This window comes from Venturia canescens, chromosome 4 (genome assembly GCF_019457755.1).
Source record: "Venturia canescens isolate UGA chromosome 4, ASM1945775v1, whole genome shotgun sequence".
Classification (NCBI taxonomy): domain Eukaryota; kingdom Metazoa; phylum Arthropoda; class Insecta; order Hymenoptera; family Ichneumonidae; genus Venturia; species Venturia canescens.
In genome coordinates this window covers 24,926,390-24,952,751 of record NC_057424.1, presented here as the reverse complement: position 1 = coordinate 24,952,751, position 26,362 = coordinate 24,926,390, and the positions used below count along the sequence as shown (strand labels likewise).

At 37.3% G+C, this 26,362-nt stretch overlaps 1 protein-coding gene across 22 annotated transcripts in view; it reads left to right on the top strand.

Annotated features, from left to right (window-relative positions):
• Positions 1–26,362, top strand: part of LOC122409465 (serine/threonine-protein phosphatase 2B catalytic subunit 2-like) — an 83,853-nt gene that overhangs the window by 21,261 nt on the left and 36,230 nt on the right. For all 22 annotated transcript variants that reach the window (XM_043417063.1, XM_043417062.1, XM_043417054.1 and 19 more), the window contains one exon: positions 4,270–4,473. In XM_043417063.1, coding sequence (XP_043272998.1) covers positions 4,270–4,473 — 204 coding nt within the window. The remainder of the gene's footprint in view (positions 1–4,269; positions 4,474–26,362) is intronic.

Genomic DNA, 26,362 nt, shown 5'->3' with positions numbered 1-26,362 from the left:
TTGTGTCACGTATGAAATTGTGTTGTCCTTCACCAACGTTGCACGACAATTTATTTCAACGTCTTCCTCGCGTGTAACATATGAATTAATTGTTTATATCCAATTAATTATTCATAACGATAAAACAATGTTATAAATTTTGTCGGCCTATAACTAAATAGTTCCCCAACACTCTTGTAATTAGATCACACCTTTCCAAACATACGCCAGGTATATATATATTACGGTGTGTCGAAAAAAATCGATATTTTTTTTTTCGGGCTCCACAAGCATTTTTCTTCTTATTGTGCCAAACGATGAAGCTAGCCGAAAGGACAGCCCGAAATAAAATTATTTCGGCCGGCCCACCGCATACTTCAATTTTCCATAAGAATAACACGTGAAAAAAAAACTTCGGTGAACATTGTTCCATATCATCTGTAAAAAAAATTGCACAGATATTCTACTTACGTATTTTTGTAAAAAATTGAATTCCCTACAAAAAAAGTCCTTAGAGTCATTGGCCTAGAACCAACCGTTTTTCCCCTCCTATTGCGGCTGCAGCCGACTTACTCCCCACTGTATCGTATTTGCCGAGGGCGAAGGGAAACTGCAGAAAACCTTGCCGATACAGCCGGTACTTGGTTGATCCCCTCTGGCGGTAGTGCGAGCACGCTCAAGCGCCTCCATCAGAGGTGCTCAATCATGCACCTCCTCTACTGTGATACGTTGCGCCAGCCAGTACACGGCTAGAGGGCCATCCGCACGATGAGAACCGTCCGCGGAGGCCCCTAAGCCGTACACCAACCGCACACGTATCACATAGAGGTGTTAGGCCATGGATTTATAAAGGTGGAGTCCGAACCACCCGGGGTCATAGCAGAAAACACTTGAAAAACATTTTCAATTTTTCATTGGTGTCTTGACCGGGATTCGAACCCGGGACTCGCGGATTGCGGGCCCGAATCTTTGTCCATCGGACCAACCGCTCTCCCTTGATGATGACATTTTGTAATTGAAGAAAATATATTTATATCACGCGGTACGTAAATGGACGCGTTTGCGTACGCTTCGCGTACACAAAACCCCCATTTCCGCACCTCGTAATATAAAATTTCGTATAACACGCATACGAAAAACTTTTTCGTCCTAGTGTTATAATGTACTATTGTAACAATATCTGTCGAAAATGATCCGAGAAATAAAAACAGTTTCACATTATGCAGCAAATGAAAGATTAAATGTGTGGGAAACTTGGCTTTAAAAATAAAATAATGGAAATTGACAAACCTATATTATATACGAGCTTGAAACAACAAATGGTGATGATGATGATGCTTGTAGATATAAATACTTAGTCAAAATTTCGAGACAATTAAATTTTTTTTTATTTCGGGGACTCTGAAAGCATGCGTTTTCGGCAATATTCGACGCGCTAGACGGAACATGAAAAAAAAAGCAATAATAATTTCGTGAGGAGGAATATTTTGAGAATTCGGTAAATTCTTCACGTCTTTTATTCTGTTGAGGCAACAAACGTATATTCTATACTTAAAAATAACGACGACGTATACGAGGTGGTAGCGGCACACCACCTCCGTTCTCTGTCTACCTTCGCAACCACATTTTCACCTCACGAGATCGGAAACGATTCGTTAAATATTTTAGCATCGGCAGGAAAAAACACGTACACGAAGACGACAAACGTACGTTTGCGAAGTCAACATCGCATCCCAAACAGCTATGGCAACGAGAATCATCTTTCGATATAGTTTCGCAAATATTTTTAAGGTAGTTACTGTACCTTAATTACGTACGAGGTAAAAGTTTGGGCCGCAGCATACAAAATGAAATCTAATGCTGATACGGTACTGTGCTGCCGGCCGGCCGGCTACGCGGTTTATGTACCTATATACTAATTACACCTACCACGCGTCTCATGCATTCTCCGGCATTATTGTAGTGTCAAGCGTCAAAGTGTCAGTGGGTTATTTTCGGAAATCTTATTTATTCGTCACGAAAGAAGTTAAGGTAGTTCTGTACCTGTGTTGAAATCTTTCAAGAATGGGTTGAAATTTAAATTTGGTGTAAAGATAGCCTTGACGAACACGAACCGACTGTCAAAATTTCAAATCGATTCACCGTCTATATAGTTTTCGAGATATTCGCGATTAAAAATGGGTCATTTTGTACGCGACGCTTATATACTTAACACATCGCTGGATAGCACTTCGTTTACATTTTTTATTGCCAACGCTGATCTTACAACTTGAAAATAAAACCGCAGTCGTCGTGTATTTAGTAGTACAATTATTGTGGGATTAATATTTTTTTAAAATGCTGCAAATTGCTTCCTCAAGATGGTCAAGATGCACAATGCTCAAAGCTTACTCTATGAGGTGCTATATTTTCCATTTTGGCTTCCTCATAGAGGAAGCTTCGAGAGCATCGTGCATCTTGAACATCTTGAGGAAGCAATTTGCAAATTTTAATTTGCAGCATTTTTTTGTATACAAGGAAATAATGTATTTTCTCTACCTTCTACTACGAACTTTAATTTATCGCTTTGTTTAAATTCATAAAAAAAAAAACTAAATGACGAGACATCAGAAAAAACAATTTGCAACTTTCAATTTTCATCGTTATTCTATTTACATTAAAATTAAATAATTCAAACAACTTTGCTGGAAAGTATAGAGGAAGTACAGACTTATACACAATATCTTACAAAATTGAAGCGATTAGACGATTTTTTGAAAAACTCATATTTTCGTAAAATTCAAAATGTCATAAAATTTAAACCGCTCAACCGATGTTCTCCAAATTCAATACCAACCTTTGTATTATGGTAGTCTATTTATAAAACAAAAATTATTATTAAATCTTAAAATTTTCGTAAGTTAGCGCGTCCACACCCTTTTTATGAAAATTTGAAAACGTCTTCAGATTCGTAATTTTTTACAAATTGTAAATTTTACAAATTTTGACAAGTTGGTAATAGTCGCACGTGCGATATCGATATTTCGACATGGGTCTTCGCTGTACCGCTACTGTGAAACACTGGGACGGAATGGTGATTTCGCAACACTGAACAAACATAGTTACGTTAAGCCAGAGGTCAAGAAAACTTCGCACGGGTGAAACGATTCTACGAATCTCGAAATATTTCCTATTTAAAATTTTCGATAATTATTTCTCCAGTATATAAGAGAAATCGTAATAATCTATTGGTGAAATGATCATTATTTTTATTGACAATGAATTTATAGTTGTCAATCATGTATAATCAATAAATTATATTCTTCCAACCCGAAAGAATATAATACTTATTCTCGTGGAAAAAAATTCTTGTTAGCTTCGAATACTAACATCGAGAGTCGCCCGAAAGGTACAGCAGGCTGCGCGATTCGTTCGTTGAAAAATTCCCCGGAAATGCAATATATCATCATTATAAAAAAGGGGAAAACCTCACGGAAAAAAACGTTCTCCAACATTTTCAAAGTTTTTTGAAAAGCTCCATATTCGTCATTTTGTCGAAATAAAAGATCGCTTGTTTCATTTGATGAATTCAAATATATATGTTTTCCCCATTGCGACGATGAAAATATCGTTGAATTGAACAAAAGTTGGTTCAATTGTCTCGTTCCAACAGACGTTTTACTACAAAATACCTACGTCAAATTACGTGAATTTCTGTCTCTCATGTTTTATGTCCAATGTGCATATTGAGATATGCATTAAGGAGTTTCGGTACAGAAGTTTAAATATTAAGAAATTGATCAGATTTGGTGATAATGTTCTTCAACATCAAGTGCGGAAACACAAATTTTTTCAAAATTTTCTTCTAATTAGTTATTTAGTAATTACGCATTAAAACAGATTTCTTATGCCCGGAATGTATACCTATATATATATGGAAACGCTATGCTTATACACGGGAACATTAGTGATCAATTACTCGATAACTGTGTAGAAGAAAAATCTTAAAAAATTTGTATTATCAAATTTGGCACCAAAGAATATGTTCGCATATTCTTGTTTGGACACGAGAAAAAATAATTAACGTTACAAAGTAAAAAGTGATTCAACGAGTAGTCTCGACATTTTAAAATTCTTATATAATCGGTATTTTGATTTATTATAAATCCCGAGCTAATTTACCCCCCCCCCCCCCCCCCCCCCCCCAACACCTTGATGTCAAAACAACTCTTATCGAAGAAGAATCAATAACGCGTATAGTTATGATTATATTATATGATGTAATAAAGTTTAAATTGTTACACGTGACAGGTGTGCCATTTCCACCGTCGCACAAGCTGACTGTGTCAGAGGTCTTCGACACACGGACAGGTCGACCACGGCCAGATGTCCTCAAACATCACTTTATACTCGAGGGTAGAATCGACGAGGCGGCCGCTCTTCGAATTGTCAACGATGGCGCTGTACTCCTACGCTCTGAAAAGACCATGATCGACATCGAGGCACCCGTCACTGGTAAGTCCTTTTTTTCTCCTCAAAATGTGTGCTACACGCATACGTACGCGCGCCTGCCTGCCTGTTTGGTCATAAAAATGACATCGTCCAGCTAGACCCAAATCCAACACCCTTAACAAAGGTTTTCTCTCCCCCCCTTTTTTTTAACCTGCACCCACAAGTCCATAAGTTTTAATCACACGATGAGTGATCTTAAAATCTTTTTCAGCCCTCCGGGCGGAAAGTGGCAACTTTCGGCCCGCTGCGCGGGCCGAAGTTGCCGCATTCCGCCTGCGTCGGACAGAAAAATCGTATACACTCCACGGGAGTGAAATTAGACCACCTCAAACCGCGTGCCTATCACCCTCGCCTTCGGCTCGGGTGACAATTCTGCTCGCGGTTTGAAGTAGTCTACTTTCCCTCCCTAGGTGTGTAATATACTATTGAAATTCAGTAGAGTTTTGGAGTGTAGAACTCGATTGAGATTGAGTTGAGAGTTTGAGAGTGTACGACCATAAATTATATATAAATTCAATTTGAATATTTTCAATCTCTTAGAGGATTTGTTTAAGGAGGGTGGCTACACTCGTCAAAATGATAAGAAGTTCATCAAATTTGGTGATAATGTTCTTCAACATCAAGTGCCAAGACACCATTTTTTTCAAAATTTTCTTCTGCCTAGTTATCGAGTAATTACGCATTAAAGCAGATTTCTTATGCCCGGAATGTACACCTATATATATGGAAACGCTATGCTTATACACTTGAACTTTAGTGATCAATTACTCGATAACTGTACAGAAGAAAAATCTTAAAAAATTTGTATTGTCAAATTTGGCCCTAAAGAATATGTTCACCAAATTTTGTTAAATTCTTATCATTTTGAAATTTTTAATGTATTTAACATGGTTTAGCATGGCAATATTGTATCGTTGGTAGTCACCCTCCTTAATATTAAGATGCGCAGAATAATGAGGAGAAGAAAAAAAAATGAACTCGAAAATTCTTTGACGTTGCATGCTGGTATGAATAAAAGCTCTGTTGAAAATAAAATAAACCGCTCCTATCAATTGCGGTTGGGGAAACTTGTTTACAAGCTCGAAGCAGCTTATCGAAAAGTTCATTATTTTTTATTGTAGTAGGAAACAATATAGGAAGAATTTCGAATCTTTCCTAATATAGTCCGCCGTCGCGCGCGCGTTGCGTAACGTCATTCCGCATAAAAGGTGTTGATTCGAATTGTTGATAGAATGTAACAACATAAATAGCGTCATGAGATGAGACATCTTTCTGGCCTTTTTCTATCGTTGAATTATAAACGCAAACTGCGGAATACAGTTTTCTCGGGCACACTTTGTATAGGCAGGAAAAAACGAAAAATCCGTTAAATACAAGATAAAACGAGAAAAATAAGTGAAAACGGTTGCCTGGTTACTTTAGCAACCGCCGCCGGGACCGGTACACATATAGGCACTCTGCTCTTTCCCATCAGTTAAATGAACCGTGTACATCAGCACTGAGTGTACCACCGGGGGGTATTGCAGAAAGAGCGCGTCACGTGTGCATATTCATGCAAAGGCAAAGGGGAAGGAAAAACAAAAAAATTCACGTACGATAGCTGCTTTAACGTACCATTAACGTTCATCAACATTTTTTTTTTAATGATATTTAGGCTGAAAAAACAACAGCGTGCGTTTTTTCTAACGCACCGGTTAAACGTAGTTTTGTTTTTGTTTTTTTTCATCACAACAGCGTGTCTTAATGCGGCATCGAAAAGTAGATTGAGAGAGCGATAGCGACTCTTGTCTTACCGTTGCATTGCAGCTATACTATAATTGTTAATTTTGCACTCATTCGCGCGACAACTAGCACAGGTCAATTGAAAAATTTTCTTCATGCGGACTCGAATCCATCGTTCTTTTTTTGTGCGACGAGTCTCAATGCCTTATTCAACTGTATATCGCAATCGTCGCAAACAAAGGTAAATAGTATGAGATGAGCTCGCTGATCGCGCGCCGGCTTAATACGAATACGAAAATGGAATAATATGTTATTCCGTAGAATACTTGTGAAGCATGCAATACACGAGCGCAATGTAATTGTTAAATAATATAGCGCGCGATGAAAAAAGTTCGCACGCGCCGATAAATAATAGTCGATTCGATGGCGCTCGATATTTTACAAGAGTTTCATCGTTGATTAGAACCGCGCAAGAGAATTTTGCTCGCCCAGCAATCAATATAAAAGAGAAAATATTAAACGAGCTCGTTTATAAATGGGAACTTTTTATTGATATGAACTTAATATGAACTTTTTTTTTTCATGACACGAAGATGAGATAAACACGATATATAGTATAAACATATGTTGTAACGAAACGCTCTCGCCGACCTGGCCTGAACGCCGCCACGTGTCGGTTCGAGCAACCTTAATAATAAGGAGCAAAGGAGCAGGTATGAATAAGGAAACGCGGACACCGTTAATTTTAGTAAAAAATAAAATAATCAATTTTATTGAATTCTTTAACCGAATTTTGACAAAATGAAATTTTGCACTTTGGCTCGCTGATTCTAAAACAAAAAAAATTGTTTAATCGGATCTGGCGAGAAAAAGACCCGAAAACGTTGCAAATTCTCTGTCTGAGATAATTTTTACTTTCTCAATTTTCGGATTTTTAAATTGTACAAAAAATGATTAAAGAGAAATCTTCTTAAAAGTCTTATTATCGCTTTTGTTTTAATTTGGCGACACGCCTCAAACTGAAAAATTCTAGATTCAATGTTTCGTGCTATAATTCGTTAGACTCGATTTTTCCGATGTCCTGTTATGCTCGCTTTAAAATCAAATAAATCCAAGAGTATTTTTCGCTTTTACAAATTCTTAATCTTGTTTCTCGGCTCGATATAAATTATAGTGCTATCTATCGCCTCTTGGATTATTATAATTTTCCTAAATTGGTTTAGGAAAATGTCTGGACCGCTTCGGACAATATTTTTCAAATGAGAATTTAATTTTTAATAATTGAATAAATTTTAATCCTCCTCAAACAATAAGAAAGAAGAAAAAAAATGAAAATGGTAGGATGTAGACCGCGGGCTATGGGATCGAAATGTCACCGAATCTTTCCGAGAGTCCGAGCATCTACAGGTAGGTTAGAGGTAACCTCTCGTCCACATGTTATGGGATCGAGACGTCACCGAATCGATCGGAGAACGCCGTGCAACGGAAAGCCGGAAAAATTTTTAAGGTTAGGTGCGGATCCTGGATTATGGGATCGAGACGTCGCCGAATCGCTCCGAGAATCCAGGCATCCAAGGAAATGAGCAATTCACCGTCCACGCTCTATGGGATCGAGACGTCGCCGAGTCGATCCGAGAGTCCGCGCAACGGGAACCCCAGAAAATTTCGAGGATAGGTTTATTATTGTTGAGGCCGAAATAAAGATGTACTGAGAGAGGTCCGAGTTGATCCTTTAGCCAGGGAGAACTGGTCAAATTCAAATGAGTCGCGCAGCGCTTCTTATACCCATTTCCCCACCATAAAATTCTCGAGCGCCGAGAATGTCTGTTTTAGACCGGTTCTGCGCATCTATTTGTAACGCCTTCTCTGATTGGCCCGTTGCCATGATTCGCGCTCTACTGTTAATCGAGCGGGCTAACATACGATGCGCGGACTACCGCTTTTTATGTTTTTTAGCTTTGTGTGATTTTTAACAACAAAAACTTCCATTTGATTCGTTCTTATTTAATTTTTTCTATAATTCAGCGCTGTTATTCAGTTTAATACGATTTGAATAATTATATTCAATATATTATTCGCAATATAGGTGATTGCACAATATTATTGAACGTGTAGATGTAGTATTGAAACATTGCGCAATCATTGAACAGAAGTTTGAGCTATCTTAAATTTATGGCGCACTACACACCATACAACCTTATTGTGCAATATTACTGTGCAATATTATTGACCGTGTGTAGCGGGCCTTAGATCGCGGAGTTTTTCGTTAGTTTTTGACGGGCTCGGGCTGTCTCGCGGAGTGTTTCGTCACAATGTATATAATATGATGACGCGGTGCGAATAAAAAAAGGCGATTTAACGCGATAAAAGCATTGCGCGTATATAGTTGCCGCAATCGCATTCGTAATGATGATTATAATAAATTCAGGCGGCATTTTTCACGCATTTTACGATTCATAATATTATTATGAATCAGACGTTTCAACGGGGCAAAGGAAGCATGCAGGTATTATAGATTCGTCTTGATTAGGTTGGGCTGTAGAACACACGTGATAGGTAGCCTTGGCGAGAAGTAGTATAACAGTGCACGGGCTGTTTCGTATAAGGGGGAGGGGATAATGAAGGCGGCGAGACAGAAGCAGCGGATAAAACAGGGATGAAATTATATTAAAGAATATTGTAATAAAGTAAAACTGACAACATATAGGTAGGACACATCAAAGTATAAAGCTGCGTTCCACCGGTGGAAAACATGTGCTTGAGAACTCGAGTGGAAAAAAACGAGGGTGCGAAAGTTGAGATAAAATTCAATGTGAGCGGAATAACAGAGATCCAACAATGAGGGTGGGGGCAAAATGAGAGAAAACGAGGTATGAAGAGACCGAGTAGAAAGAGGGTGAGAGTTTTCCTTCGTTCGCTACGTAAGAGAGAGAGAGAGAGAGAGAGAGAGCGAGAGAGTACAATGCCATTGGTGCTCAAACTGGGTCACGCTCTTTAGATGTTGGCGCGCGTGCGTGTACGCTAACTTTCAAACGGTATAAATAAATGATAGCGAAAAATATACTCCCCGTACATCCTGCCATATGCGCATATATATATAGGGGCAAGAGCCATTTACAGGAAGGAAGGACGATTGAGATTAACGCCAACATTAATGAAATGTATTTTTTTTTCGAATCCACACAAGCCAACCCGAAACATGTCTTATTTAGTTTGATAGTTATATTCGAAAGAGCTTCATTCTTAATTTCTGGGTGGGTGCTGTTTATTTACAAGAATGACATTCGAATCCTTGGATGAAACGATTGTTGCTAATTATTGTTCAACAATATTGGTTGTGGGCGATATAATTTTTTTTTCATTAAAACAACAACAACAGACTATTTCTGCGCAAGATTGATGAAAAGCTTTTTTTTGTACAAATTTTTAAGTTGCAATGTTCGGGGAATTAAAAACAAAAACAAAAACGCCTCGATTTCCTCCGGCGAATAAATCGTGCGATGGTACATATTTTATAGAAGATGCTGTCTAGAGTCTGCGGGGACAAGCAATTGAAAACATGGAAGATACATCTGTCTTTGACCTCGTCATGTTTCACCGAATCATGCTTGCGTAATATTTGAAGTATCGCAGTCAATTAATCGAACCAACGGACATTTGGATTTCAAATATTTATCAGTTACATTATTGAAATATGAATACATACATATGATAGTCCCAATTTTCGTAACGCCGATCTATGCGATGTCTCTCCTCGAGTCACCTGTATCGATCGGTCTGCACGGTCTGCACTTGGCAGGGGAATTTTTTTCCAAATTTATCATTATTTTATTATATTTTTTTCAAATTTCGACCGTTTTTTTCTAAATTTCTAATTTCTAAACGGAGCTTGAACTCGGAGTTTTCGATTTCTACTTTCGATTTTTTATACCCCCCCCCCCCCCCCTCCCCCCCCCAACAAGTATAGTATATACATTTATTTTAATTAATCAACTTATTAACATGTTTGATGCGATTGCTGTACCAAAAATAAGGTAATTACGTTTAGAGCAACTTTGGTGTGTATGTGCGTGCGTGCGTGCGTGCACGTGTGTATGTGTGTGTGTCCACCTGCCCTAATGTGAACTCCTAAATTATATACGCCAAATCCCCGCATTTTTCGAACAACTTCAAAACCCCATAACTCATGGTTTTTATGGAAAATGTTCGCCTCCCCCGACGAAATATCACTTACTATATATAGTCCAATCAATTACATCGAGACGAAAAAAAAAATTCCATTGATTTCCGGAAAAGTAGTCAAACTGCATAATTACCAAAAATAATTTCAAACGTCACCCTAACCCCTTATCGATGTTTTATTTTTACAGTGCAGAAATTTGGGTTGTCTCGTCGAACAATACCTGCTGAGCATTTTTATAAACGAATTTTCGCGGGAGTCGTTTACACTCGCATCGTCGTTTTTTTTTTCATTCTTTATAATCCTTCAATTTCGAGCAGACGCGACATTAGATGCTTCAACGATCGACAGAGAATCCTCTTAAATAATGTCCTCTATAAATGTGCGGCAACTCTTGATATGCGCGAGGGTCGTAACCATTCAACTCTCGGAAAACTATTCGATTTTCTTTGTACATTTTTCATCGGCCGAAATGATATATCTTCGTATACGTGATTCCTTATCATTTTTTTTCCTTTCCAACAATTTTCCCTCCTCTCCTCTTATAATCTGCCTTCTTTCTGTTTTATACAAATGTTGCATATCAGCCCCGTGGGTCGCGGCGGCCTTTATATCTGCTTCTTTTCTAAAATAGCTTTCGCGTAAAACGTTAAACTACTTAATCCAATTAGCAGTATATAATAAATATATTGAACGTCTCCGCGTAACGAACAGATCGTGTAGCGTGTACGCGCGGGAGTATTGATTATTCATGTTTGCAATTGAATCTTGGACGTAGGTCTATACTTGCATTTGGTCGATGGTCGATGGAATTATGGAAGAAATTCCATATTAGATTAATCCATAAAATGTAACACCGATTCGCACACAGAGTATATAGATGGGAATCTATACAGAAAACCTTCTTCGACTAATCGTTGAATCTATTATATACCTTTCATTCGCGTGATTAATATACGTCGATTTAGCTGGTTATTCATATATACGCATCTCATAAGTCTCTTCTATTAAATATTTTCGTATAGAGCGTATTATAACAATTGCAGAAACAATTCATATTACCTATACATAGGTTATAGCGTGATTTACGCTTTTTCAGCTGTCGCGCATTAGACGTTTGATCGTACATAAAAAAATGAAAGCAAATCGCGAGAGAAAACTGAGAGGGCAAATATTTATAATCTTGATGCACTAAAAGAACACACGCGCGGACTTGACTCACCGGTATAAAAACACGAAACGATATCGCGGTTGATGAAGGCTGTTGCTCGAAACATGCTGATCATTGCGCGTGAAACCTATTTTTCCGTATTTTTTTTCATATTACCCGTCCGGTTTTACCCTCTCGCACCCTTTGATTACGCGGTCTGATAGAGAAAAGAAAGCGAAAAAAATGCGCGGTAGGGGATTGAAGGTAATTGCATTGAATCATGGTTAACACGCGACGCTGTTGGATGCACGACAAGCTTAGCGGGCGTGCGCGCGCCCGCTATTGTTACTCCACATTTCATCAAGTGGTTGCTGCACGGAAAAAATAAGAAAAAAATACGCTCTCATATTTCACGAGAGTTTGAAAAAACAGCTCAATACACGAGTAATAAATAAAACGACGCGATGTCCATGTATTCATGAACGAGAGAGAACAGAACGAATCACGATATTCCAATTATGATCATACGTTTTCCCACACGTGTAACAAAAAAGTGCCGATCAAACGTTGTACACGTGAAATATCATCCGGTGGCGCGTAGAATCAATTTTTAATAAAAATGAAAAATAATGCACCATCGCGGTATTGTTTTCATCGAACGACGCTGCTGGTCTTACCTAATACTCCTTGGGTAATCTGTTTATTTAGTCAGTGTTTGACGAAATCTCTTCAACTTTGGCTTTGGCATTTGGCGTCGATCTATTTTAGATTAGAATTTGAAATTTTCGTCCGCTTTACTTCAGGAATTTGATTTTCTTATGAATTTATAATGACCCAATCATTTGTCGAGAATAATAAAAGATAAAAAATTTGACAGCTCAGTTTCGGATATAACTATAAGGATATACTACGCTGGGTTGAATTGCAGATGTATTAAATTCTATTACATAACGAGAGATCAAGTAGAATAAGTCAAAGTTTGGTCCGACGCGGGACTCATGATATATATTTATATACATACATACATACATACACTTGATTCTCGATTACGCTGATCCGCGCGCGTGAATGTCAGCGGCCGAGTTAATTTCTTAACTCGGAGTCAACCTGGAGTCTGAAAATTTAATGTGACGAAGAAAAATGAACAATGATGAACAAGTACGATGAAAATAAATTGTTTTTATACCGTAATATATTATAAGAAAAATGTTAACAATTATGACAAACCATTTTCCTCGTATTTTCCGCTATAATTCGACGATATAGGGGAACATGGGGCAAAGTGGCCACATGGGGCAAAGTGGCCACCCACTTTTTTGGGGCATTTTTGAATTCTGGGGCAAAGTGGCCACTCACGCAATTCCGATTTCTGGCGGGGCACAGAATCAGTGAGAATTCTATGTTTTTTGAGAAATTGATAGCTATTTGAGGCAGAGGATGAGAATCATTTTGCGAATTACTGATAAATGTCTATTTTATTTTAATTGACAAAAATCGTACTTATAATGGACTTCATCTTCATCAACACCTGCACACAAGGTGTGCGCCCATTTTAGGCATATTTCGCAGCGAATTCAATCTTTGGAGGAATGCGAATGAAGTTGATCGCAGAAAATACACGCAACGTCCGCCGCAGACAAGAATTTTTCTTTTTTCATGATCTCTTTTTTCTTACTCACTAGATTTGCGCGATACGACAGACTCGTGATAATGGCGGTTTTCCCACGATTTGCCCCCGATAAGAACGGGCTTTTGCCACTGGTAATGGCAAAATTTATCCAAGTATTCCGACTAATTCTTTTTTCATCCCATCGAAGGAGGGTACCTACTATGCCTCGTTTCTTTTCGGTTTATCGCGGCCTTCAATGTTTACAACGTCTATTTAACCAGAAGTGACAATTATCGATTTTCACCGCATTTGAGAGGGTGGCCACTTTGCCCCAAAAAATTTTCTCGACCAAATGAGGAAAAAGAGGATGAACAAAGAGTTTTAAGACTCAACAATAGTCGAAAGATCATTTATTATCTAATAAAGTGGGCTGGATATTCATTTTCGGCATGAAAAAAAATTTGGCAAAATTTATCGAAGTATTCTGACTAATTTTTTTTTCATCCTGTCGAAGGAGGGTTCGTACTATGCCTCGTTTCTTTTCGTTTTATCGCATCCTTCAATGTTCCATGCGAGAACAGTCAATTCCAACGTCTATTTAACCAGAAGTGACAATTATCGATTTTCATCGCATTTGAGGGGGTGGCCACTTTGCCCCAAAATTTTTTTTTTTAAAAATTCGAGTAATAATGAGGTGGAATCAGTTTGGGGACATAAAAATAAGTAAATGACCATGTGCTACCCGACAAAACTCGTTAAATTCCTTAAGTGGGCCACTTTGCCCCATACTCCCCTATATTCCGCTTCGTTCTCCGAAACGAGGAGGGTAAGCCGCCGCATACAAGAGTTTCCGCTATCACTGCGAATTAAGAGTATGGATCAGTCGATTAACCTCACTTGGAATTTTCGAAATCGAAATTCTTTGACACAGTTTGATCGATTAAAAAAAGGCTCTGTCAGCGTACGCAGAACGATGGTAAAAATCGACTGACAGAGCCTTTTTTTAATCGGTCAAACTGTGTCAAAGAATTTCGATTTCGAAATTGGCAACTATCTCTCTCGTATTCATGGTTGCGATACACCAATTGATCCATCCTCTTAAAAAGTGTCTTACGAATATTTACAAAATAATTCTTACTGTATACCGCGCTCTTCTCACCCATCCGCTGAAAATTCGTTTGTCGCCCTGAAGCGAATCTCTCTCTCTCTCTTTTATTTCTTTCTCCTTCCCTCTTTCTCTTGGATTTATCTTCTAAACTTGGCATCTGAGGAAATCATGAGTAAAAAGTCTTGTTGACGCACGTCGTAGATCAAATTAACAGACATATGACGAGTGTAATTATTTAATATCGTAAATAAAAGTTGAAAAACCCTTGAATATTATTGCAGTGTGACGAGGACTCGCAATCGCTTCTCGGGAGCCCCCGCAATATTCCGGAGCAAAGACTAATAAGTAAAGAATGCCATAAATTTGACTCATTGTCAAAAACGATGCGACACGAGTAATAAATATGAGACGTTTACGGGGCCTACAGCGTGTCGTATAGCTATGACGAAGATGATTATATCACTTGAATTCTTATAAAAATGAGCTTGATGCGCGCTTCATAAAGAGATCCCGTTTATCTCGATGAAAAAACCTTTATTTTATTTTGTGAAACGATTTTATACGCGCCGAGCAATGAGAACTCTTGGAGCATGATGTTGCGTTAACCGATAAACCTATACCTATACGATATACGAGCAGAGAAGCGGTAAGAATACATGCAAGGAGAAATATATTTATTCAAGGAAAAGATAAAAGTAAATGAGTACATAAAAGCTCCTTGATACAACGGTGAGGGGGTTAAAAACAAAACTTTAGTAACGGGGTTGCCAGGCTAAATTTGCCCAGAGGGTTCACCGATAAACTTCATGGTTGAGATATAACCAAAGGGTTATACGGTAAGAAGGAAGAGGTCGTTGCAAACCGATTGTCCATCACACAAACTTTCATTTCACGCAGATCATTCTGCTGTGTGCCTCCTCCGCTTTAACTCTTTTTTTATCTTGGCTTGCTTCACCTCTGTTCTCGAGAGCCATGTACCACTCAAACTGAGTAAATACGTAGTCTTCAAAAAATCTCTACTTTTTCCCTTGCAGAAATTCAAGAAGATAAGACTATGGGAAATAATCATTTTCACGAAGCAGATATTATTTGAAAAATATTCCGCGCAATTATAGCATATCCTTTTTTCTTTTAATTTTCATTCTTCACCCCATATCTTTAGTTTGGAAAATATGATGACAAATTTTCGATAAATCATTAATAACGAGAAAATTTCAATATAAAAGATTTATCGCATTTAGCTACTATATTGATTCGATTATGCATTTGTTATTAGAATGATTGAGAATATTAATTTGTAAAACCGAGATTAGCGTGAATCATAATATATATAAATATATAGGTATACATTCCGGGCATAAGAAATCTGCTTTAATGCGTAATTACTCGATAACTAAGCAGAAGAAAATTTTGAAAAAAATTGGGTCTTCGCACTTGACGTTGAAGAACATTATCACCAAATTTGATCAATTTCTTATCATTTTAACGAATGTAGCCACCCTCCTTAAACAAACTATATCGCTGTCGGCTGATCGTTGTTGGTCTCAGCCACGTTCGCACCCGACTTCTACGCCCCTGAAGCGTCGCCTACCATGGCGGTAAGCGACCTTCTCATTGGTTAAGAAATGCAAAATTCTATTGCTTCTCATTTAAAAACTATTGCACCGACAGAAAAACGCCTTTGCAGTTTTGATAAAAAATGCGTCCCGATCACGCCAGTAACGGGTTCTCCACTAATTCTGAATTTGTATATATTTTTATTCTCTATATTTTATTCTCTATATATTTTTATATGTAAACTTAACGAAAATTCGTAATTTTTATGCGTACATTAAGAAAATGGATTAAAATTTGGCTTGCTGGGTATTTTTGTAAACAATGGCCATTGCAATAACTAGTCTTCAAGTAAATAAAATGGGGGGAGGGGAGACAGGTTATAAGAAAAAAGTTTAACAGTGTAAGCACAATTGTTTTCCATAAAAGTTTTCTGTTATTGCGGAACTGAAAACACGAGAGTAGAATGTAATGCGATCGTGACAGAAGCTTGAGATTTATCTAATAACAAGGAACAAATATTTCGAATATTCCTCAATTTTTTTTACAAATGCAATGAAATAGGAGAATGACCTGCTCAAGCTATACGATTACTCTCGTAGATCATTGGCTATGTAGGAAAAGTTGATATGGAAAATATATAACTGTGATCGCAATGAAATAATGTATGGCGGAGGATTTTTGAGGGTAATTGGTGTTGCTTATGAAATATCGAGAATCGTAGAGTTTGTAATTTTTTTCACAACAAATTATTCGATGTACGTTGTTACGAATAATGTATACGCATCGATCTTACTATGATAATGTTTAATTACGTTGACCGAGTACCTCCGCAGAACATGTGTGGACAGTCGTGACGCGTGCATTTCTGTAGTAAATTATTCACGCAGCAGAGACACCTATCTCTCTCTCTCTCTCTCTCTCTCTCTCTCTCTCTCTCTCTCTCTCCCTCTCTCTCTCTCTTTCTGTGTGTGTGGCGCCCTTTTGAGTCCCATCAGCCGAAATTATCGGATGACTGCATGAATAACGTGAAATTGTCAGCACACATGAGAGACCCGAACATCAATATGTTCGAGCATATGCTGGTTTTCCATACAATATCGTTGAGACTTGGTGTAAATTGTTATTCATTCCAAGTCGAAGGCCTATAGATATAAAACCGCGGTCGATATATATATATATATATCTCTTTCTCTCGTTGATGGTTCATAATATAGTTCTCTCGTACAGGTATATCTCTCACATCGCGCATTAATAATGAAATAGATGAGCAGGAGGTGAGAGAGGAATTTTGATTATGAGGCAAGAGACAGAAAAAACGTACGTGCCGAACATGCGTAGATCATGCATTTGAGAGGGCAAACATAATTAATGTAGCTTGACGCGGTTATACACCAGTCACGAGGAACACTTCAACCGTTTGCCCAGTCTCGTGCTGCTGCTGTTTCACCAACCTATAATACATTCCCTCTGGCATACTGACAACACACCTTCCTAATAGATACCGTTATACATTTAAATTACAGAACGAAATATATTATACTGAATTTTGTCTGCATGTGACAAAATGTATGTATTAAAATATATTCTATTACGTGTTATTCGTAAAAATAACAATCAAGATGTTTCAGTACAATTTCATTGTTTTCGACTAAAGTGCCAACTTGGCATAGTAATATTCCGTCGAAATATATACTAAAAAGTAGGAAATAAAAAAAAAGAATCTGCAATATCCGCTCTTTCACAATTGTGTTACTATTCATTAAACATCGCCGCGACGAAAAAATTTATCGAAAAGTTTTCCATACTGCCTTGCTCGATCCCGTATGGATAAGCGCTACACCGCCGTGACTCCGAATATTCGGAACAATTCGAATTTCTGCTCCACTAATTATAAAGCCAAGTTTTTGGGCCAACTTAAAATGTGACGTGAATTTTAATAATTCTATTCCCATTGAAGCAGTATTCAACGCTGCCCGATCGAGTTCATTGAGGTGTTTCTAATTCCATCGAACATTGATTTTTCGTCGTGTAATAACGCGTTTATAACGTCAAAAATGACATGTCATACTCATTAATTTTTTCTTCTTTGTTCGAATCACCATGGCGCTGAAGGTTACAACGTGCGGAGTCCAACGAAATGATATTAAAAAAGCGACTGCGACGTTGCAAACTTGAGCGTCGTAAATCACTTTATCAGCGAATGGCATAATTTATATTGATTTTCATTCGTGTCCCTCTGCTTTCTCTCCTATTGCTATACCTGAGAATAGTCCTGAACATAAAGTTTTATAATTATTCTATATTATACATGCGTATGGATATTTTTGTCCGATACGAATGTTAAATATAAACATGCGCGCATATACTACACGAGTGCGTGTAAAAACCCCATAATAAAGTGTACTCGGATAAATTTTCGTGCATCATGCGTGCGCAGTTTGTGCATACCATGTTCATAAATACACGCTCCTCTTGTTTCGTGTATGTACAATATTTATAGCGATTCAAGAACTTTATCTCTCTCGTACGTGCGCGCAAGAGGATAGTATATAACTAGAAAGAGAGGGAGAGAGACGACCACGTGAACTCTCCATATACCGTTATCACTGGCACCCACATCCCTCGTCCTTCCGTTTGCATGATAAGACCAAAAAACTTATCAAAACCCGTACGATTCTACACGTAATATGTGATATTAATTATGACTTTTTGATTACGAGATGTTCATATGCATTCATTGTATATATGTATAAACGCATATTTCAAGCCCTCCGCATCGTCTCAGGAATTTAATATATATACTTTTAATTGTTCAGATTTGAGGAATTTCAGATGGGAGTAGATTTCGCGTAACTTCCGGAACCGGAATTTCTATTCTTCCGCTTTCCTCCGTCCAACGACATAAGGTCACGATAAGCTACAACTAGAATTTTTGAGCGCGTGATAGTAATAATGGACTGTAAATGAAGGAAAAATTGAAATATAGTAATACTTTGCAATACTCGTGTTGTTGCTATTCGATGCATTAAGATCCGTTTGGGTCAATTGATTTGGCCCGCGTAACTTATTAATTCATTTGAGAAGCACTTTTCCGTTTAGCTTATTACTCGGATATCTAATTGCAATATTGCGAAAATGGTAAAAAAAATTGCTAATGAATGAATATGTGCTAAAATATACCTAAGAAAAGTATATGTATATATAATTTAATTAGTTTAATCCTTTATAAAGAAAAAATGAGCATGTGTATTATAGGGTACAAACTCTTCGTTTGTCAATTCTCACAACCGTACCCAGTCTCCCCTAGACTTGGACAATCATGTGCGACGAGACATGCGAGAAATAGGGGAGACCGGGGTAAAACGGGATACCGGGACAAAACGGGATACCCGAAAGATGAGAGAAATTTTTTGTCTTTTTTTTCAATTTTTATACTTGTCCGAAAAGAACATAAAACATATTTTTTTCCAAAATATCTTGTTTTTTTTATTTTGATTTTTTTTTCCAAAAATTCGTTTTTTTTCGAATTCTCTTTTTTTTTACATCATTTCCAAAGTGAAAACGTTTTTGCACAGGTATACAGAAAATATTTGTATATTTACGATTACTGCCTCGCAGATTACTGTTTACGACAGTAATCGCAGATATACGTTTGTGAATCATCATGTGTGGTTACACTTGCACATGAATCATATGTCCACTCCGCACAATTTTAGCACTGAATCCATGATTCAGTGGATAAAAATACAATTTTTTACAAAATAAACATTGGCAATCTTCGTTATTAAATCGAAGGACAGGTAATTTATGAGTAACTCCAAATTTCAACATTATGGAATTGTTCTAAGAAGCTTTTAAATCTAAAAAAATCACATGCAAGCTAGTCATTTCTTACTCTATGGTGGCAGAGACTTATAAGAAAATCGATTCTTTTCAGACTTTCAGGAGCTTCTGATATTATTCACAATATTCGACGTCGATTGGATCGATACAAATTATGTTTAAATATGAGTTAAAAGTACTTGTCCGGCCCATCACTATTCATTTTTTTTGGAACCATCTGTTTTTTCGGTTTTTTGGAACCAATCTGACCCCGGATTCGGATTCAGCGGGCCAAAATACGTAAAGATTGATGGGTCTGGTTCTAGGTACTGACCACTTTTTTTGTGTGACGGTGCTATTAAAAAAAAACTTCGATAATTAACTTTGAATAATAAACTTGCGTGATTTGTCTTATCATGAAATATTAAAGTTGGAATTTCAAGACTGTTATTCAAATGAAAATCAGTTCAAAAAAATTGATCTCAATAGAACGATTAAAACAAATTTTCAAAAACAAGATATTTCAAATTTAAATTAACTGTCATGCATAAATTGTTCTCTATCGATTTTTATTATCTAGCAAAAAATATTAGTTAACAGTCGTCAGAACTCTAATTTGTCTTTTCTTCAATATTCTGGGAAAATTTGTCTAAAAAAATAATGTTTATGCCAAATCATTCAGAAAAACGGCAAAGTTAAGGATGAATTCAACTTTGACCTTTAATAACTTTTGACTGAGTTGATTAATCGAAAAATGACTTCAGACCTTTCTTGTAGAGCGTTCAATACTCCACAAAAATGTTCAATCGACATGGCAGTGCAATTCATTATTCATTAGATATCAAAATCAGAAGTAAAAAGAATTTTTTTCCTGTGTTATTCGTATGAGAAATAGAAAAGTGCGACGCGGGCAACCTTAATATTAATATTAAGAACTCATATTTTTAGGGGCCTATTTTGGCATCTAAACGAAACTTTTGAGTTCGGTTCCGAGGAAATGAAAAAAAATTTTTTTTTTTAACGCCCTAGTAAACACGCAACGTGCGTTGTGCGTGTCGACTGATCATTTCTTTGCTTCCCGTTCACTCGCTGTAACTTGTGCTCTCTCCTTCTCTCTCTCTCTCTCTCTCTCTCTCTCTATCATCTCAGGCTCACCCCCTGCTACACACCACGCGAGATCGATCTCTCTTTTTGTATTTTCTTGCAATTATTATATGTGAGACATGCCGCGACAAACTGATGGGAGTGATTGAAGGTAATTATAATTCGTAGGAACAAGTTCATTGTTGGCCATTAATATTTATGTCCTTTGAACTAAATTTAATATTAAATCATGTGAATGATGGTCAGATTGAACCGAAGATGGTATATAGACTTTGGACTTGAACTCTATGCTGCCGCCAAGACACACGCGGCCGGTGGCAGAATGCAATTCTTCTCAATTAAAAAACTGCAAATGATCTATCTTCCCCTCACCGTTATTCCTCTGAGAATTCCTTGGTGCGCGATGATGTTTGTTTCAACCGTACCGGGAATTCGATCAAGGAGAATTGATTTCCCCTCAAAGTCAATGACGGGGACGGGAACGCGGACAAATATACGGTTTGTTTGGGTATCGAAAATAACGTTATAGGGTTGAACCAATCCGTGCCGCCGCGCGAGTACCTCCGTAGATGCTGCGGTCGACGAGCAAGGCTTGGCATTTCGAGGCGAATCTTTCGCGGTCTCTCACATGATATCCAACAAGTCGCGTTATTGTTTTATATAGGCGTCACAGAAGACGGCGACGGCATGTCATTGTATATGCAGCTAAACCTGTGCGCTATCGCTACCGCGCGGAACCTGTTCGCTTACAATTCGGCGTTTTCATCAAACACGATTCCAATAATTTTTCTATACGTTGGTGTAATAAAATTTGTCAGGTAATTGGTCGATTCTTTTGGGAACGATAAGGCTCGTGGAGATGAAAAATTTGGTTAAAGAAATCAAAGAACTTCCATTGGTTCTATTTTTCTTGGGGCACGGTTTGATCTTGTTTTTTTTTTTTATTCTTAGTTTGGTTATGAAATCGCGTTTTACAAATATGGACGTTATTATTAGATTTCTTATTATTATCGACTTTAACGAGACCCACGGGCGATGACCCGAACTCATTCTCGTCTCTCACCTTCTCCAGGGTGTGAATACACCAGTCGTGATTATCGGCGCTACAAATAATTCGCTAACATATATGTCGTTGTGCTGTTGCGTACACATTATATACTTGATGACAGTGCAATTTAATGACCTCTATTCGATCAAATAAACGCGGAGCGGTTCTATTTGTCGAACTATAATCATTTAACATCCGCGTGATCACTAAATTGATCACTATATATTCATCCTTTCATAATCGCCGGCCGAACAAGTTATTACAAAGAATCCAACTGCCTGAGAAACGATTTATTTTTTCGTACGCACGTGAATTTCAATAAACGCGTATTTATCGGGCCTCATCGCGAGAAAAAAAAAAATCATTAATCCTGAGCGATTGAAACGCGGTTTTAATAAATGATGTAGAATATATGTTCAGGGATAATACACATGCATAGCAACTAAACTACCTGTAGCTACCTGTAGCACCCGCGCGGCCGTCCACATGGACTTTGAAACGCGAGTTCGTATTAATTAATTCACCGCGGCGCATTGACGTAATTAAAACAGATTTACCGGCGTGTATGAGTATTTTTATAGTCACGCAGATGGCTTTATAGGCTCCCACCCCCTTATGCTTGTAGCCCAGTAACTTTATCTCAGATTCGTCGTGGTACATGCATACAGCACACGAAAGAGGGAAAGGAAAAGACACCGGAGGAGACGTCTTCGAGAGCATTTTAAAACACAATATGTTTTAATACTCTTCGTTCCAAATTTTCCGTTCGACACTCGTCGCAACGACAAAAAAGCATGTCTTTCTCTTTTTTAAGTATTATCCAACTACCCAGCTCGGAGTATCCACCGGTAATTATTCAACGACGCATTTATGTATTACTTTGCCACTCACCGAAAAATAATTTTTCTTTGAAGTTTTTAAATGTGTCTCAATAAGACGCGATATTCAAGTCTTAAAGTGTGCCGATTTCAATACTAATAATGAATTACCGATTCGCGGAACATATTCTCCGAAAGTAAGAAAAAATCAATAAAACGTGAATACGCACGAGAGTGATTGGCGGCGAGGGGAATAATAACGCACCACTTATCGATAAGAAATTATTTAACCTTCCAAGTATTTTTGAGAAAATTTCAAAAAACTGAATTTCTCGTTGATAGAAAAATAATATGCTACACGCCATTCTTTCGTTGACCCTTAAATAGTTCATTAATAGTCTTTTTTTTCTCATTAACAAACGTATTCATGAAAAAATCCGTGGTGATTTAATGATTAAGTGAATCAACTCCCTAACTGTATTATAAATGTCTCGTTCTCGATAATGAAATTGTAGTTCATGCTTCCCCCCTCTCCCCCGCCATGCCTAAATTCACAAAGTTTAAACCCTGATTCTGAAAACAAAAGCCGCTTTCCCATCTCTACACGTATCTTCTCCTCGTGCGATATCCAGCTGAAAAGATAGTAACAATGTTAGCATTAGCGACTGCTCAAAGGTTACAAAACATTATCGTCAATTAATATAGAAAAAATATAGACAAATCAGAATCAAGAATACGGATAAAAACATCAAGGCCTGGAGCTTTCCAATCAGAATTTAATTTGCCGTTTTTCAAAAACGAAGCAAATTTATGTGTAAGAACGGCAGTCTTAGATTATTTAGGTTATACGAAAGATTTACCTACGAAGTAAAAAGACTAAACAATTATTCATTTTGATACGATGAAGCCATTTGGCCGAGTATCAGCGCACAAACCATTAGTCATTGGATGAAATCTTTATTGAGAAAGGCCGGTATTGATGTTGGAACAATTCACGGCGTATAGGACACTCGCTATCTCACTCGCTATGTAGCAGTGTTCTAAATCAAATCGATCCCCTAACGATTGTTTTGTTCGTGCAACTTTAAGAATAGATTCATGTTTCTTCATTGTATTATTTGTTAAATGAATAAATATAAATTGTTTTTGTTAAAAAACAAGATCTTGGATTACAATTTTATCGCGACGAAAACGAGACATACATAATGTAATTAAACGATCGCAGACGAGCCCATAATTGTTATGAAATGTCTCGTTCGAAGATTACAACCACCCGGCTCCCATAATTTTCACCCAAATAGAAGAAAAAAAATCTCGCTATCATGTTCGACGAACGGCCGTAATAATTCTACCGCGTGTTCACAAAACAATATGAATATCGCGAGGAGAGGATAATATGTATACAGCTTTTGTTTTCAGAATCAGGCTTTTAAACGTTGTGAATTTATTGGGATCTGACATGGAGGCGTGGCCTAAAATTAAAATGGCGCAGATGAGGGTGCAATCGCATAGGTTAAGCCCGTGTATGGTATAGGCTCACCGTGTAAATATAGCATTAGTTATAAATATTTAGGATAAATAATGGTAGTTTTAACAAAAAGTGATATTTATCGATGGTCCGGTTCAACTCCTAGTCATTAAAACTTCTTTTCTCTTTTTTTTTCTTTTTCTATTTTATTTTTTTGGATTATTCGTGAGGTGTAAACACATCTACTCCCATTTTTGTTTAATTTTGCGCAAAAAAACTAATGTTAATTGATATGTATCAATGAGCAATGCACCCCGGTTATAGTTGGAAAATTCAACACCAGATGTCTCACGAATTTTGTCAGATCCCAATAGGCATGACGACGGAGGCATGATTACTAGGGTGGTCCTTATTTGGGGCGATTTCGAAATTTCAATCGAACCGGACGAAAAAAAGTTTCCAAATAAATAAAAAAAAAAGTACGTGAAACTTGTAGTCTGTAGAGGTTAATGGGAAGTACTCCCGCCAAGACAATGAATTTTCCCATTCAATTTCAATGGGAATTCAGATCTACTCGACTGTTTTTTTTTAATTTTATTTTTTTTATCCTACAGCCTACAAGCTCCGCGTGCTTTTTTTATTATTTATTTGAAAATTTTTTCCGCCTGGTCCGGTTGAAATTTCGGAATCACCCCAAATACGGACCACCCTAATGATCGTGTATTTCATTGACATCCCGTTTTTTCTCAGTGCGCCCACACAATAGCTATACTATTTATTTCCCATGTGCTGCATTTAGAGAGGAGGTAGATTTAATCAATTAAAGCACGGCCATTATTTCAGAGTTTTCGATTCTTGACAGATACGGTTAACAACGTTTGGATTGATTTCGTAGTTTATAATTAAGGCGGATCGGTTTGAATATAAGGGAACGTGGGGCAAAGTGGGCACCCTAAGCGATTAAGCTACACGTATAGGTTTACATGTGGTCTTTCGTCTACGGTTATGTCCAAAAACTGAATCCCCATGCTTATTTTCCATATCCTTAAAAAAAAAAAATTATGGGGCAAAGTGGGCACCTGCTCCGAGAAAAAAAATGCTCAAATGACAATTTAAACTAATTTTCACACATGTACAATCAAATTGGAAGAAATTTGAATTTAAAAAAAAATCGTTGTGAGGAAAAATTTTTATGCCCACTTTGCCCCTTTTTTTATAATGAAATTTTGGAAAGAGGAAGTTATTAAAATTGTGAATGTTCGCGCTTACCTCCATTTAGCAAAGCGCAACTCACATAGTAATCACCCGTCTCAAAATATGAATTGTACCTTTTCATGTGCGTAGTTGATTTGAAAATTAGTTTTAAAAGTGAACATCATCCATACTGTTCAAAAGTTTCGAAATCACTGCATCACGTCACCTGGAAAGTATTGAAAGAAAATGAGAAACCAAACACTGCAAGGAGGGAGAACGCAGCCCCAATCCAATCTCACTTTCGATTAAAAATTCCAAATTTTTTGCCATTAGACACATTTTTCTTTTCCTTATCAGAAACTTAGCTCACAACTCTAAACATCTTTCTTTCACAGAAAACTATCTTTATCCCATTTCTTTCTTGACTATCTCATACAAAAATTAATGAAAAAAAAAAATTAGCTCACTGGTGGCACACGAAATTTTCTTTTACAATAAAAGAAATCAACAAAATCGAGAAAACCGAAGAAGCCCGCTAAATTTTCGTCATCAGACGTTTCGTGCATTTTTTGCGCGGAGCTTTATTCGCAATCGATCGAAGATTGGATCTGCTGCATATCATGTCGTAAGTGGGCTCATATCCGTGTGCAGGTGTCGACGATGATGACGTCAGTTACCGATGCGATTTTTGTAATTAATGCAAATAAAATAACCATTTCGTAAAATTACAAATTTTACAAAAAAAGGTAAATTTTCAATTTTTATATTTAACATTTTCCCAGTTTTTCGTTTATTATCCCAAATTAATTGAGCACACATAAAAACTTGTAGAAGTGGTTATGGAACCAGAATCCGAGTTGAAAAAAAAAAATATTGAAAATTATTTTTTTCTTCACTTTTGGAAGTGCCCACTTTGCCCCAGGTGTCCACTTTGCCCCACATTCCCATAAATCTCCGTAAAAAAAAGAGTTTAGTCTTGGTTTTGGGTGAGGTCCACTATTGGGTTCTCGTGATTAAACAGAGTCCGACAAGGAGGTTCCCAAATTCGACACAGTCCCAGAGTTCAAAGTTTTGGGGTCTGCTCGACATTGTTAAGATACCGATAGAGCTTC